Genomic DNA, 15,783 nt, shown 5'->3' on the forward strand with positions numbered 1-15,783 from the left:
TCTATACCAGACGCCTGAGATGTAGATGAGCCGCATCTAATTACAGTTGTTTTGGTTGCATACAAACAAGGAGCTTATTAAGGGAAAAGCGGATAATGAAATAGAAACGAGTGTCTCGTTTGCTTCGCCTGGACTAATAAGCTTCGAGCGCTTCTTCTTCATTTTTTTTTCTTTCTTTCTTCTGCTTTAATGCGTTCTGCTGGTTGGTTGGTTGGTTTGTTTCTATGCTTTTCCAAGACAAGAAAATCAATGAATGAAAAATGTTTTTAGTTTCGCTTTACGTCCTTCTTCTTGTCATTTGTTTACAGGACTAGAATTATACAATTTAATTAGATTGACGCAAAATTGTTTCAGATGGAGATTTTATTGTTTTAGAAAGCATTATCACTAATCTTATTTTATGAAGCAGCACTATTACACAATAGCTATTGTTACCACTACATCATCATCATCATTATTATTATTATTATTATTATTATTATTATTATTATTATTATTATTATTATTATTATTATTATTATTATTATTGGGGCATGGTGGCTCAGTACTACAGCACTCACCTCTTATGCGAGGAGTCCTTGGTTCAATCCCAGGTCGTCAAATTGTGATAGACAATATCGTGCCTTGAGGTTTCTCGGAATTCCTCCATTTTATCCTACAATGTCCTTCTATCAATTCCATTCATAAATCATCCGTCTCCATTAGCACTGTGGGAAGTAAAATTTAAAAATTTCATATTATTATTATTATTATTATTATTACAGAGAGGATGGGAACAATTAGACGATTTAAATTTTGGCGCTATGCCGACATCTTTGTAGATGGCTCAGTGAAACACACATCACTGAGTAGAGCAGTTTAGAGCACTTAGTGACAATGATGTCAACCCGTGGGAAAAATCACATTTCGTGGGATTTTTGGACATTAATTTTTCGAAAAGAGATAATGAGAATTTTCCTCGAAATTATCAACATATATGGGATTTTTCATATATATAAAATCTACACTAACAAACTTATCTAGGGCCAAAAACTAGGCATAATGTGTGATCAATAGGCATGACGTCAATGTTAATTGTCAAATTTTTAATCGGATTTTTTTTTTTAATCAGAGAAGTTCATGTTACTGAGGAAGTGGTTTGGGGAGTGTGTAATAACAAAGTTACTAAAAAGTTAACCGCCAATGAATGAAAATTGTACTCTGGTATTTAAAGATAGAAGAAAAGAAAATAATGAACGAATGAATGAAAGATAGTAAAATATCGAGTTAGAAATAATTAACTTTCAAATTGTTCCTGGCAAAATGTAACGAAGATTTTCTAGCATCATTAGGCTCAGCATGAGGTGATAGAACAAAGGCTGATGAAGACACCAGTTCTGACAAGTATATTTGTTTTCGATTATGGAAATACTTATTCACAAACTTTTATGACTGGAAGAGCGAATACTTTCATTTGTATATTATTATTATTATTATTATTATTATTATTATTATTATTATTATTATTATTATTATTATTATTATTATTATTATTATTATTATTATTATTATTATCTTGTAATTTGCATAACGTGTGTTTGACTCAACCAGAGATTTTATAACTTTTCAAATTGGCATCACTGTTTAGTGATTATACAGCGTTGCATGGAAGAATATCGAGCTCTTGCTGTGTAAGCGTTCAAAAACCAATAATTCCACTACTTTAACGCAGCGAAATTTTCGACGAAATTTTGATGCTGAAAGAAATGGAGAGGTTCTGACACGTCAAACAATATTGAATTGGCGCACACAATTAAAGTATAGTCTAGTGCATTCATTGTCAATAAGAAATCTCCTGGTTGCCTCCGAACTGTACAAATATCTGAAAATGTATACAGAATGTCAAAGCTTTTCACCGTAGTCCTCATCGTTCTTTGTCGGACATTATCAAACAATCCAGGAAACGCGGCGTTTTTCCGATCATTTGCAACAATTCCCTGTCAAATTCATTCCGCTGACTCACAACGCAGGGAAGAAGTTGTTGCCATCATTTGAATTTTAAAGAGATGGAACTTTAAGTCCTCATGAACTAAACACATATATAAGAAAATTTGAAACTTGTACAGAATGCTAAATACAATTTTGATACAGCATTTTTCACTTTACCATATGAAGATATTAGAAATATGAGTATTGGTTTTGCTTTAATAAAACAACAGGAAAACGCTCCTAAACTGTGCAAGTTATTCCCGATGCAGGCATACCTAATTAAAAGCTAGAAAAATATACAAGAATCAACAGGGAGTTCAACTCAAAAGAAGACGAATTTTTTTGTTTTGAGTTTAATGTCCTATGATTATTCATCGAGGTTAAGGCAGATGGTGATAATGATAATGAAGAAATTGTGAAATGAACGAAGTAGGAAGAAACAAAAAAAAAGAAAGAAAAACACCGAGAAGACCTACGCCTACGACTATTGTCCACCACAAAGTCCATTTGTCGAGAGCTTGAATCGAACCAGTGACCCCATGCATCAGAAGTAAGCGCTCTCCCACTGAACCACTGCGGCTCTACGAAACATTACAATTACTTCAAGAAATCTGAATTGCATTTGGACAAAGGCCTCACTGAAAAAATGGGAACAACAATGAAATTAGAGACATAAAAAGGATATATTTCATTCAAAATATATAGCTTCCAGCTTTCAACCTACAACACTGTTAGAAGGACATATAAACTTACCAAATATTCAGTACTCAGCATTAGAAGCACAGTTGGGTGAAAAAAACTGATGCAAAAAATTATCACTGTCCATAGTGAAGAAGACAAGACAAGATTTGATGTTTCGGGATTAATGCAGTTGAATAATTTCAATTTAATTAGGTGTCCACCTAAAAGCACTTTAATGGGATTACTGGAAACTTATGAATATAAATTATACAGTGAAATATAATGACAAATTAATCTAATAACAAAATTATAGAAAATACTATTATTATAACAAAGTTACTTTGAGTGATCCTAAGGACAAGTTTAAATATCTCAATGTAAGGTAAATAACAACCCGAACACAAACCAATTACACTTTCAAGGAAAACGTTACTCAAACTTAACGTTTGAGCCTATGAAGAAGATGACTCGTAAGAGGCTGAAATAAAATGAAATGAATACATCGTTGTGATTATGCAATAAGTTAGACCATCCATATAATATTGTTATTGTAGTGGTGATTTGTCATTTAAAGAGGCACCATAATAAATTGATTACGTAGCATACGTTGTTACTTAAGAATAAGACGAATTATTGGTTTACGGCTGTCAACTCGATGCTTCGGTAGTAGCTACTGGTTAGTTAAGAAATTATCAAATTGCGACAAATACTTAATATTTGAAATTCACAACAACACAAACAACATTACATGTTCCATGGACGAGTGTTTAATCCAGAAGAGGAGGAGGTAAAAGGGGGAGGTATCTAGAGCGCGTTTTGAACATTGTATTAACTAACAACAAAATCTAGCTAATATATTTCTTGCAAACCATTGGTCATTGTCCAGTATACTACACATTGAGGGAAGCAACTGTTACCTTCATCTCCTCCCCCCCCCCCAAAGAAAAAAACGAAATTAGAGATATTTTGCAGTCAATTTAAGAAAACTTCCAATTTCATTATTGAATGTCGTAAGTTTCTATTCTTAAAGTAACAACCAAACAAACGATTCAACAGTTCATATTACAGCTGCAGAAGAAACCAACTACATGGAAATTTGAAACTTTTTTAAATGTCGTCATGCGAGACCAACTAGTATTTGGTACAAGTAGTAAAAATATGAATAAAACGTGTTGATGATCTATAATTTAACCTTTACTAAGATATTGGAAGTTATCAACCAGATGAAATTAATAGAAGAGAACACTCAAATTTTTCACCAACCTTTTGAATCAGTGAATAAGACGAAGGATAACATATCGAATTCAATAAGTTTAAGAGTACAAGATCCTACCATAATCATGGTGAAAACCTGTATCATTACCGCGAAACAAACAATGGGAACAATAGTCTGGTGTCGCGTCTCCTAGATGTTCAGCTTCTGGATTTTGTCACGGCGGCAATGTTGCCTTGCGAAAATTTCGATTATATCTTCAAGGTGTTATCCCACGAATAAGCGTAAAGGGAATGAGATATAGCACTTACATGAAATGAATACTGGAGTCTGTAACTGACAATTATTAATAAAGAAATAAAAATATTAAATAGAATCAACTAAAAAGTGCGAAGGAGATTCCAGAAAAAAATAGGTGTATAAATAAAAATAAAATAAAATATTAATTATCTTTAGTGCAGGCGAGTTTTCTTTTTAAACAATACGTATCAAAGTGAAACAAATAAAATAAAATAAAATAAAATTGTCAATTCTGGTTAATTTTGCAAATATCAGGAATATTTACATGATATTCACTTTCCTATTGTTTCACGGAATACACAAATACAACGAGTGTTATCCCATACACGAACAGTTGAGCTTTGACCATCATGTATGTTATAACATGCGCCACATCTGTTCCTTCCAAGCAACTTACAAAGTTGAACTCAAACAGTTCATGTCTTTCTCAGAAAAAATATTCCCTCATTAGTTTCGTCTCCGACACTTCCGGTTGGGAGATAGCAACCCATATTCCATTCATGCGCATGCACGAATTACAAACTAGCAACTGAGAAGAGCCATTGACAAACTATCATCTACTGAGGAAGGTAAATTTATGTCAGCCGAAAAGGTCTCTTAGAGGCATGTAAAATAAAATAAAAAGTGAATAAAAAGGAAAATTGAGATAAACTTTCTGATACGAATTGAAAAGTATTTTATTTGCAAATTCGATAATGTCTTCCGCATGTATTTTCACGTATAATGCAATTTCTTAAATTACTTTTATTTTAATTGTTTATTTTTTAATTGCAGATCAATGATCCTTAGCAGAAGACCAAATGATGATGACCGCCATGATGGTTTTACAAAATGGCCGTTCATGACAACCCATACATGGGGAGAATATCCTCAAGGCACTTGGTCACTAGAGGTGGGTATTAGATAAACTAACTGACATATGTAATTACGATCATTTCACAACTGCATAAGGATATCATCACTAAAATATTATTTGTGCTAAGCTATTAAAATCTTTTGGAGAAATATTTGGAAAAGCGACCGAAATCATCTAGACACTAAATACACACATCCAGAAATATTTTTTTAATATTTTAAAATAGAATGTTTATTTCTACATTTATTTATCAGGAAATAACAGACGTAAGTCGAATAACAATTTCCTGTACATAAAAAAGATTAAAAAACAGATCAGTTATGCATGCAAATACAGAAACAAATAAGTATGCATAGCGATATAAAACACAATAATCAGATATATTATGAAGAGTGACATCTGGTAAATTGTATTTTGATAATACCAAAATCTCTAATAAATATTCATAAAATGAGAGTAGTTATTGGCCGTAGCTACATAAATTAAATTTGGTACACACTTAAAAATTTTGTGAGTTGTGTAAGGAACATGCAAGTTAATAATAATAATAATTAACTAGTTTATCAGTTATAATTTGATACAGTAATTTAAGGTCATATAAAGTTCTTTTAATAATTTCAAGAGTCCAAGTATATACCTCATTTTGTCATTGGTTCTGAATAACAAAAGGTTAAATTTCAGGCGTAACCAGGAAAGAAAGAAATTTTGAACAAATTCAATATCATTATGAAAGTACTTTAGTTTCTGTTTTAAACACTTGAACAATATCCAAGATGATTTCTAACATTGGCCAGATACAGAACACATGTTTGCATTAATACAAAATCTCTAGAAATCCATTTCATAATGCCTACATTTCTCCTTGGTTTGGAGATAATCTGTTCAAGATGTTTGTTAAATATTAATTTATTAACAAATAATAGATCTTTAGTGAAGTCATGATACTTAACAGAAATATTATAAATAGGTAACTATGTACGAGCATTAGTTTTATTAGAAAAAGTAACAATAAGGGTTTTGTTGTGATTTACTGCAAGGCATTACTGCAAGGCCATTTAACAACACTATCAGTATTACTTTCAATAAGAGCAGTCATTGATAGAGCCAATAGAACAATGGATTTTTATGTCATCAGCATACATAAGAAAATTACAATTAATGTACTCATTCAAATCATTTACAAATAAAAGAAACAGAAGCAATCCCAAGTTAGACCCTTGAGTGACGCCTGAGAAAATATCGTGAACTGTAGAGATGTATCCACGAGTCTAACCACAAAAATCTATTAAAGAGATATGAGAAAAATCTCATAATAAAATTAATAAATAAATCACATTCTTTGAATTTTCTTATATCATGAAGCAATTTATCAAATGCTTTAGAGACATGAATATATATATATATATATATACACAGGGTGTTAATGAACTATACCGACAAACTTTAAGAAGTGATTCCTCACATCAAAATAAGAGAAAAAATTCATATGGACCTATTGCGAAAAGTGCATAGTTTCAGAGTTAGGGCTGTCCAAAATCGCGAAAAAAACAAATTTTGAGAAGCCCTATTTCGAATCCAAAAATGCATATTTCATTAATGTTAAATGGGTGTACAGATTATTCCTTGCAGGGTGAATTTCCCAGACACGCCATCAACCGAATTTTGAGATATGCTCTGACTTTATGATTGATCCAAAGTAGGCAAACGATAAGCCTTGATAGCAGTGAACACAGAATCCTTTTGCGCGATGTCGGAAGTGTTAAGGATCGTCAGCAGCACGGTCTCTTGTACTCGGGAAAGTGCATGGTTCGATGGTTTCTTTCACGCTTATAAGAGAAGAAACTGTGACATATACCGTGACGAAATACATATCATCACACGTTATTCCAAACACAAAGAAATATGGAGCTGCCGTTTTCCTAACACTTCCGCCTTCCTTCTGAAGCATTGGATGTCCATTGTTGTCAAGGTTTACTTCCTGCCTACTTTGGACCCTTCAAGAAATCGGGGTATATCTGAAAAATCTATTGAAAACTTATCTGAGAATTACACCCTGTAGGGAATATCTTCTACGCCATTAGCAATTGATTGTAATAAGCAATTTTGGATTGTATATGCATGGCTTCCTTTACGCTGATAAGAACCACCATCCATAGTTCGAAATAGAACCTATTGAGATTTAGCTTTTTCGCGATTTTGGACAGCCCTAGCTCTGAAACTATGCACTTTTCGCCATAGGTCCATATGAACTTTTTCTCCTATTTTGATGTGAGAAATCCCCTCTTACAGTTTGTCGGTATAGTTCATTAACACCCTGTTCTTGGTTCTTAACTACTGGAAGAATATGATACATGAAATATGCCAAGTTAGTGCTCGTTGATTTGTTTTTCATGAAACCATGTTGTTATTTTTCATGTTGTTTTTCATGAAACCTTTAATTATAAAGACTGGTATCCCATCTAATCTACAAGGGAATTTAACCTTCAAACCTTTTATAACATTAATCACTTGATCAATAGCAAAGGTAGGATAGAAAGCATTATTACCTGCAATACATGTTAGTCAATACAGCTGACTTTTCATAAATGGACTCAAATAAATCAGCCCAGGCATTGACAAGTTTATTACGATCAGTTACATATTCACCAGAAACAGTGATACCAGAAATAACATTTTCATTGTTTCGCTCTTGTTAAGAAAACCCCAGAATTTCTGCGGATTAAATGCTAGAGACGTTTCAATGAAATACTTACTTTGTTCTATCCAATTGTAAATTGTTTTTAAACTATTTTCTGTAATTAGCAAAAGCAGTATAGTCCTCGTTGGACCCAGTCATTTTTATTTCTTATGAGCCTTATCTTTGGCTTTAATTAAAGAAATGAAATGAAATATTTGAGTTACGTCCCACGGTTATGCCGGTTAGGCTAAAGGAGACGGTGATGGTGAGTAATGAATGAAATGGTGGAATGAAGAAAGTGGGAGGAAACGGGAGAACCCCGAGAAAACCCACTCACGCGGTGTTTGTCCACCACAAAGTTCACTTGGCGGGGAATTAAAGAAATGAGTTACCTGGAATACCAAATAGGATACTTCCCAGTTTTAGGTTTGTATACAGGAATATTATTGACCATACTAGAAATTATAACATTTTCGACAGCTTCAAGAGCTAAATTAACATTTTCAGCTAGTTTCTAGTATTCTAGTTTCTATATTAATTCAGTTAACCTCAGTTAGCTCACGTTATAACGCCAAATAATTACCGCTATGAAAAGCAAATATATGTAAAATTTCACCATTGAATATACAAACCAGTTTAAAGATAATAATTTCAATAGGATAATGAAAGGCGTCAGGTTTTACAATAGGTTCCACTTTTTTAGTAGCAGTTAAATTACAATTAGATACAATCAAATCAAGTTTGGAAATACTCGAAATAGCATCCAAATTAAAATCTAAAGAAATTAGCTTTACATTTGGCATGATAATAATATATGCCAGGAAGAAAATTTTTATTTGCCCAATTAATTTTAGATATGTTCTAACAAACAAGAACACTAGAAAGAATTAATATTCTTAAAATATTGCCAAAGAAATTGTCAAACACATGAAGAAATAAGTTCTGGTGAAGATGAGCACAAAACAGTAGTAAGTTCTTACCAGCTTTATTAGCAAAAATCCAGAAAAGATATTCATTGAATATTTCAAGATCTGTTCTTGTAATCACTTTAATGTTTTTGTTGACAGCACAAAACACGTTCATAAATATTCAGTTCATATACTCTATCAGCTTTAAAACAGGTATAAGTATTGGAAAAATAATTTTTACTTTTATGAATATCACTAAGTATTCGTAAAAGTAAAAAGTCTCAGTCATATCACTAAGCCAACAACAGCATCATACGAAGAATCCGCAACAGGAGAAAAAGCTACTGATTTTTAATCCTAAGACTCTGCACATTCTGATACCAAGTTTTAATATTGCTATTTGATCGTTTCTGCACTACCATTTGAATCATTGAGTTCTTCTGAATCAAAGAATATTCTTAACTTTCCATAAAATGGACTAAACGATACCTATAGGTCATATTTCCTGAAAATTGATTATATTGTAAAAAATGAAATGTAATCTTTGAGTTTTACGTTCCACGGTTATGCCGGTTAAGCTAAAGAAGACGGTAATGATGAGTAATGAATGAAATGGTGGAATGAAGAAAGTGGAAGGAAACGGGAGAACCCCGAGGAAACCCACGTATACGGTGTTTGTCCACCACAAAGTTCACTTGGCGGGGGCTGGGATCGATCCCGGGACCCCAAGCACCAAAGGTGAACGCCACATTGTCTACCACTGTGATTAGATTGTAACCATAACTATTTAACTCAATATAAAAAGATAAATAACATTCATACTTTATTCTCAATTTAAATACTTGAAAGATTTGACATGCTCATACAAAATATCTTGAACATCTTTAACAGGAGCATCAGGACTAAACCTAGTTACAAACAAACCTTTTTTCTAGCATTTGAAATCAATTCCACTTTACGTTTACTACATCCAATGTTCAATTTATGAGAATTTTTCTTATTCACTCTCCTAAATTTTGATTAACTACTACAATAGCTTTCTTGTTTAACGATTTCTTCGAATTTTTAGACACAACTTAATTCCACACTCCATTGTGTTATCTGAAGACTTCTCGACAACTAGTTCCATCTTCTCCTTAGTTTGAATAGTCATACTTCATACTGATATTCATTTAGCGCACGACCATGAATACAATCCAATTCTGATTCATGATTAAAAGAAGTTTCAAACTTCTTTTCAAGAATAGACTTAAGCTCTTTATTTTCTTGTCTTAGACCAGCAATTTCTAATTTTGAAGCTTTCATCTCATTCAAAAAGACATGCATTTTTATTAGTAAATGACATTTGAATTTGTTTCTGAATAGCAACCACAAATGGTAGCTCATCTTTATTTAATATATTTATCTTTATTGCCTGAGATTCAGTAGTAGCTTGGTTCATACTAGTTTTTGCATTAACATCATGTTTTGCTAGTACATTCATAGATGTCCCAGTGTCTCTGGAGGTCGTAATTTTCTGTTTACAACAACTTGAACACTGAAAACTAATATAGCTGATATATACGTTATCATCCCTACCACCAAGTTGAATCTGTACGCATTCAAAATTAAATTTACTACCACAAACGATACATTTTAAAGCTCTTTGTCTACCATACTTTGGTGCATTAAATCTGGACAATTACCAGGTGTTGGTATGCTTACATAAACAACACATTAAAACACATATAAGTATAGATAAAATAAACATATCCTCACCACTCAGTTCAAATAGATAAAGACAGGAATAAAATCAAAATGAACAAAAGAGTACGACAATAGAATAAGTAAAATAAGACAAATCGCTTCTCGACTCTTCCAGAAAATCTAAAAACATCAAAAGACCCTTCAAAATAGTTGGTGGTAAAAACGTCCCTGATTGGCCACTTGAGAGCCTCAGCAATATATAGACACTGTTATTAAGGCAGTATCCAGTTGACTAACGTTCCAAGTGTTACCAGCCTCACCAACAAGGAGGAAGAGACAGCCGCTCACAGGTGTAAGGAACCAAATAAGAAAAAGGAGTAAATCCAGAAAAAATGTGAGCAGCCCGAGGCCAAAGGCCAAGATGCGGAATATAATAATCACCATAAAAGCGATTAAATTTACCATTATGAACCAAGATATCTTTCGGTTAATTATACACCATAACTCTAAAATGGAGTAGAAAGAAAAAGAAAATATGGTGAATTTTTTCATCCACCTTTCCCTGCTCTACGATTTTAACTCGTGTGCCTTTGACTTCAGCTCATGATTATAAATACCACATATCCCAGTAGATTACCAAACAAAAGTCTGTAGAAATAGAAACCAACATATCACACATATGGATAGATTTAGCTAGAAGTATCAGAAGAAACAAAATGCCATGTAGGGACCATATCTATCTGAAAACAATACTGTAGAATATAATCATGTCTAATCTGAGATGTATAACAATGTAAGATGTTTCAATTTTATTAACAAAGCACGTACGTACAATATAATAAAATAATGATATATAATATAATAATATTATAATACAATATAATGAAATAATATTTGCAAGTGACTAATATTGCACGACCGAACCTGTAACATTATTTTGTTTCCTTTTTTCCTCTACATTAGTTGATATGTCACTCTAGACTCGAAAGCTAAGTGTCTGCATTTAATCTCTGGAAATTGAACATTCAGGGTCTTATGCAGAGTGGTTTTGACGTACGATTAGCGTCATACTAAAGGCCTGACTACTACAGGAAACATATGTTAGTCGAACTCTTTAGTATGGCACTAATTACACGTCAGAACGACTCTGCATAAGGCCTTCAGTGCCTAAGAATAAATAGACGTACATGGATAGCTTTGTAATCCTGAAGGAAAGTGACGTTGATTGTGTTCAACAATATTTGTCTATACAAATTAAATGTTATCTTCCTGTGAATATGAATTTATCAGTAAATAAATACACAAATTCGTTAAATATGTAAATATGGACTATATTAAGTTGAGTTTTCAGTAATCAAATTACGTGACAGATAAAATTTCTTAGTCACTATGCTTTAGATGGACATAGAATGACAATATAATATAATTGAGAAAACAATTGAGGAATCTCTATAAGCAGCATTTCTTTTCCTTATCATTAGAAAGAAAAGTGTATCAATTGAGATAATGTATATTCTTTTTTCTAACAGTGGCTGTTTCAATTTACCAGAATATATGTTATTATCCTGGGATCAAAAAAACTTTATATAGTAGATTCGTTGCCTTTGCCTTCAATAAACTCCTCTTTTGGAAATCTTGTTACTAGAAAACAACTTTACACTATTTTTCTTTTCTTTATGTAGAGTTATGCAATGTAGTACTAGTGTGTAGAAATGTGGTAATTTAAAAAAACATATTGTAAGGTTACTGCTATACGCGTAAACCGTGATTTTTGAATTAAATTGAGACAGTTACACACTTCTTTAACTACTTTATTCAATAATCTATGTTCTTAAGTCAGGCAATTATCTCTGAACCATTGTCCGGTCAACAGTCACGGGAGAAAACGATATTTAGTACTGAATTAAACAAACCATTTTCCTGTCCCAAACTAAAGTAAAGAAAAAAATAAATAAAAATAAATAAATAAATGAATGAAAGGAAAATAACAGCGAAATGTGCCAAAAAAAAATAGTACCAATATAGTAAAGAAACAGTTTCAGATATCTTGTTCAATCCAGCTGACATAAAACGCCACTTTGGTATGTATCTTAATATAAAAATTTATTGGAGGCACATTTTAATCTAGCAAACAATAATATCAATTAGGAAAATGCACTAATAGAAATGTAGCAAGATAACTTGGATAATAAAAAATATTAATATCTATTTTAGCTTATAGAGGACATACATGAAAATTTAGTGGAGGCACATTTTAATCTATCGAACATAATAATATCAATTAGGAAAATGCACTAATAGAAATGTAGCAAGATAACTTGAATAATAAATAATATTAATATCTATTTTAGCTTATAGAGGACATACATGAAAATTTAGTAGAGGCACATTTTAATCTAGCGAACATAATAATATCAATTAGGAAAATGCACTAATAGAAACGTAGCAAGATAACTTAAATAATAAATAATATTAATATCTATTTTAGCTTATAGAGGACATACATGAAAATTTAGTGGAGGCACATTTTAATCTATCGAACATAATAATATCAATTAGGAAAATGCACTAATAGAAATGTAGCAAGATAACTTGAATAATAAATAATATTAATATCTATTTTAGCTTATAGAGGACATACATGAGCAAACCTCAAACTTGTTTTGGAAATAATATAAATATCTCACATTCAAACAACTCACGTTAACTTTTAAAACTGACATTATTGAGAAAACTATTTTACTATTTGTAAGGTATGTGATTTTCTTCTATTAAAACACAGTTTGTTTTCTATAATTCATGACATGTAACAGAATTATCTTTAACATACTGTATATTGATAACGTTTTTGTTTTTCTCTGTTTTCTTTAGATTAGCTTCAATTCTCAATCACCGCAGAGTGGTTATATCAAAGAATGGACTCTTATGCTGCACGGAACAAGAGATCCACCTTATAGCGATTTACCAGTAACCGATCCTCATTCAAAGCTAGCAATTGTAAAGAAAGCACATGAAGAACGGAAAAAATTGTAAAAATAAGAGAAAAGTAAATACAAAAAAAAGAAACAAAAAGAGAACAATTTTATTGAAAATACCAAAAAAAAAAGTCCTAAAAAAGGAATTGTATTCCATAAGTTGTGACGCTATGATTCTTTTATTTAGGATATTGAAAAACATCTCTGTTATTTATTGTTTCTAGAAATTAAAACCGGTATATATGCCTAATATTATTGTTTAAGTCTACTCTGTATGTATTCTTGTAATTACATTATTTTTTTTTAAATGATAATATAAAAGAACAATAAACTAGCACAAACTACAGAAAATAGCGTGTGTAGGTTTTATAAAAATAATCAAAAAAATATTCTGTTTTAGAAAATCAAACCAAAAAAAGACCCAATTTCCATGTGTTTCTGAGAGCAAAGGAACAGAAAAAAAATAACAACTTTATTAATGTAGAAATACATATGTAGTGTCTAGTTCTAATATTCAGAGGTGGTTATTTATAGATATTTGTAAATATAAATATAAATAAACAAAAATAAAATAAACATTATATGTTCTTAAATGTTGCGTCACAACTTAATGGGAAGAAATATTTTTTTAATAAATTTCTTCTCAGTTTGTTTTATTTATTTATTTGTTTATTTTCTTTTTCTAGAAATAATAATAAATAAATATTTTCAGATTCCTATAAGTAAACATTAATTTGGAAGTTATTTTACATTTATTTTCACTTTTATTTCTTGTACTTAAAAAAAAATATCAGTAATTACTAAAAACGTTTTCATCTAACAAAGCTAAACGTATATAGTTGTTTTTAAGTCTTAAATTATTTTGATTCTATTCAATACGGGAACAATTTTAAGAAATAGCATTTTTTAAGAAAGATAAAAAAGGTACATATTTATTCTGTAAATGAGAAGTGTGATATAATTTTTTTTAAGGTGACACGTATGTAGATACACAATGTTTTGGCAAAAATTATGTTTTTCTTCAAGAGTAACATCACAAAAACTTTAATATGCAGAATAAAATGTCTTGGAAGAGAGACACAAAAAACTAGAAGAAAAAAATCATCACAGTTGCTTAAAGCAAAACGAAAAAAACTTTGTTTTTGAAACAATTGGTTTATTTCTAAATAATTATATATCTTTTTCTAATAGTACCTGTACATAAGTTTTCCTGATGTACACATTATTTTTTTGTAATCCAGTGTAATAAATAGGCACAGTACATTTTTCTTAAAAAAAATCTTCTTACTAGAATCTCTTTTATTGTCATATATATATACTTTTTTGGTAAATTATAGATCTTCCTATTTGCTAGTTACATTTTTTACACTTATTCTGTCATTGTAGAAAAATGTACTGTCCGTGGATTGAAAAAAAAAAGTGGTTTACAAAATGGACTGAGGATATAATTGATATAATACACACTGCGTTAATACTATTGAGACGTTGAGACGATAAAGAAGAACAAGAGTATCACTTGTTGTGTAATATACACATATATAAATAACATATATACTTATAAATATATTATACATAACACCTATTAAAGAAAGAGAGAGGAGTTCATGTTGAAATATATATATAAATAAATAAGTATAATTTTCATTCAAAATATGGGGATTATAGAGAGTGAATGATAATTTATTTTTCTAGGTATAAGATGATATATAAATATAAATACAGTATAACAGTATAACATTAACATTAATTGGCGATAACAAAGTAAAATTCTACAGTGAAAATGCACAAACACCATTATACATATTTTAATACAAAAGAAAGAAACAATCGACTTTGAAAAAACACATTACACAAGTTCTTTTTGGCATGTCTTCATACAAAAATGCAAGCATTGTACAAAATAATTTATGAAAAAAGCAAACTACACTTAAGAAAGTGATGAACAGATGTATAAAAAAAAAAACAATAAAAATGTATTTCCCATATGTTCAACCTTCAATAAATAATAAAGTTATAACAAAATTTTCAACACAAGTATACCATTTATTTTAAAAGAATATATTTAACCCAATATAATGATAATACTAATGGATGAATGTCTCTTTAGACACTCAATATTCCTCAATTGCTTTTTAATTTATATATGGTTCCTATAAAATTGAATATGAACGGAGTTTATATTTATGAAGACAAAACCATTACACGCTTTAGCCAAATAGCCTCTGCCCAAAATCTCGACACGCAACAACTAAGAATATATTTGACTCAGTAGAATGATTACATGTACGTATCACAATAATGTATTCAGTTGAACAGCTTGTGTTTATGGAGCACGAATGCTGGCTAATGGGCTCATTTAAACAATGTCAAAAAGCATTCCGGTATAAGTATAGTGAAGGAAATGTATCATCGAAATCCTTTATTTACAAATTGATGGGAAAAAATGGAGACAAAATATCTCATCGCATGATGCAGGAATAAAGAATCGATTACTGATCTGCAAAAGATTGCTATTCCTT

At 30.8% G+C, this 15,783-nt stretch overlaps 1 protein-coding gene across 1 annotated transcript in view; it reads left to right on the forward strand.

Annotated features, from left to right (window-relative positions):
* The window catches only part of amon (prohormone processing protease amontillado), an 851,181-nt gene extending 835,883 nt beyond the window's left edge, over nucleotides 1-15,298 (forward strand). Inside the window, exons 13-14 of the mRNA XM_081730809.1 lie at nucleotides 4,937-5,054; nucleotides 13,161-15,298. Of these exons, the coding sequence (XP_081586935.1) occupies nucleotides 4,937-5,054; nucleotides 13,161-13,322 (280 nt within the window). The 3' untranslated portion in view covers nucleotides 13,323-15,298. The remainder of the gene's footprint in view (nucleotides 1-4,936; nucleotides 5,055-13,160) is intronic.
* The last annotated feature ends 485 nt before the right edge of the window (nucleotides 15,299-15,783 follow it).

The sequence above is a fragment of the Thermobia domestica genome, chromosome 11 (genome assembly GCF_964235325.1).
Source record: "Thermobia domestica chromosome 11, izTheDome1.hap1.1, whole genome shotgun sequence".
Classification (NCBI taxonomy): domain Eukaryota; kingdom Metazoa; phylum Arthropoda; class Insecta; order Zygentoma; family Lepismatidae; genus Thermobia; species Thermobia domestica.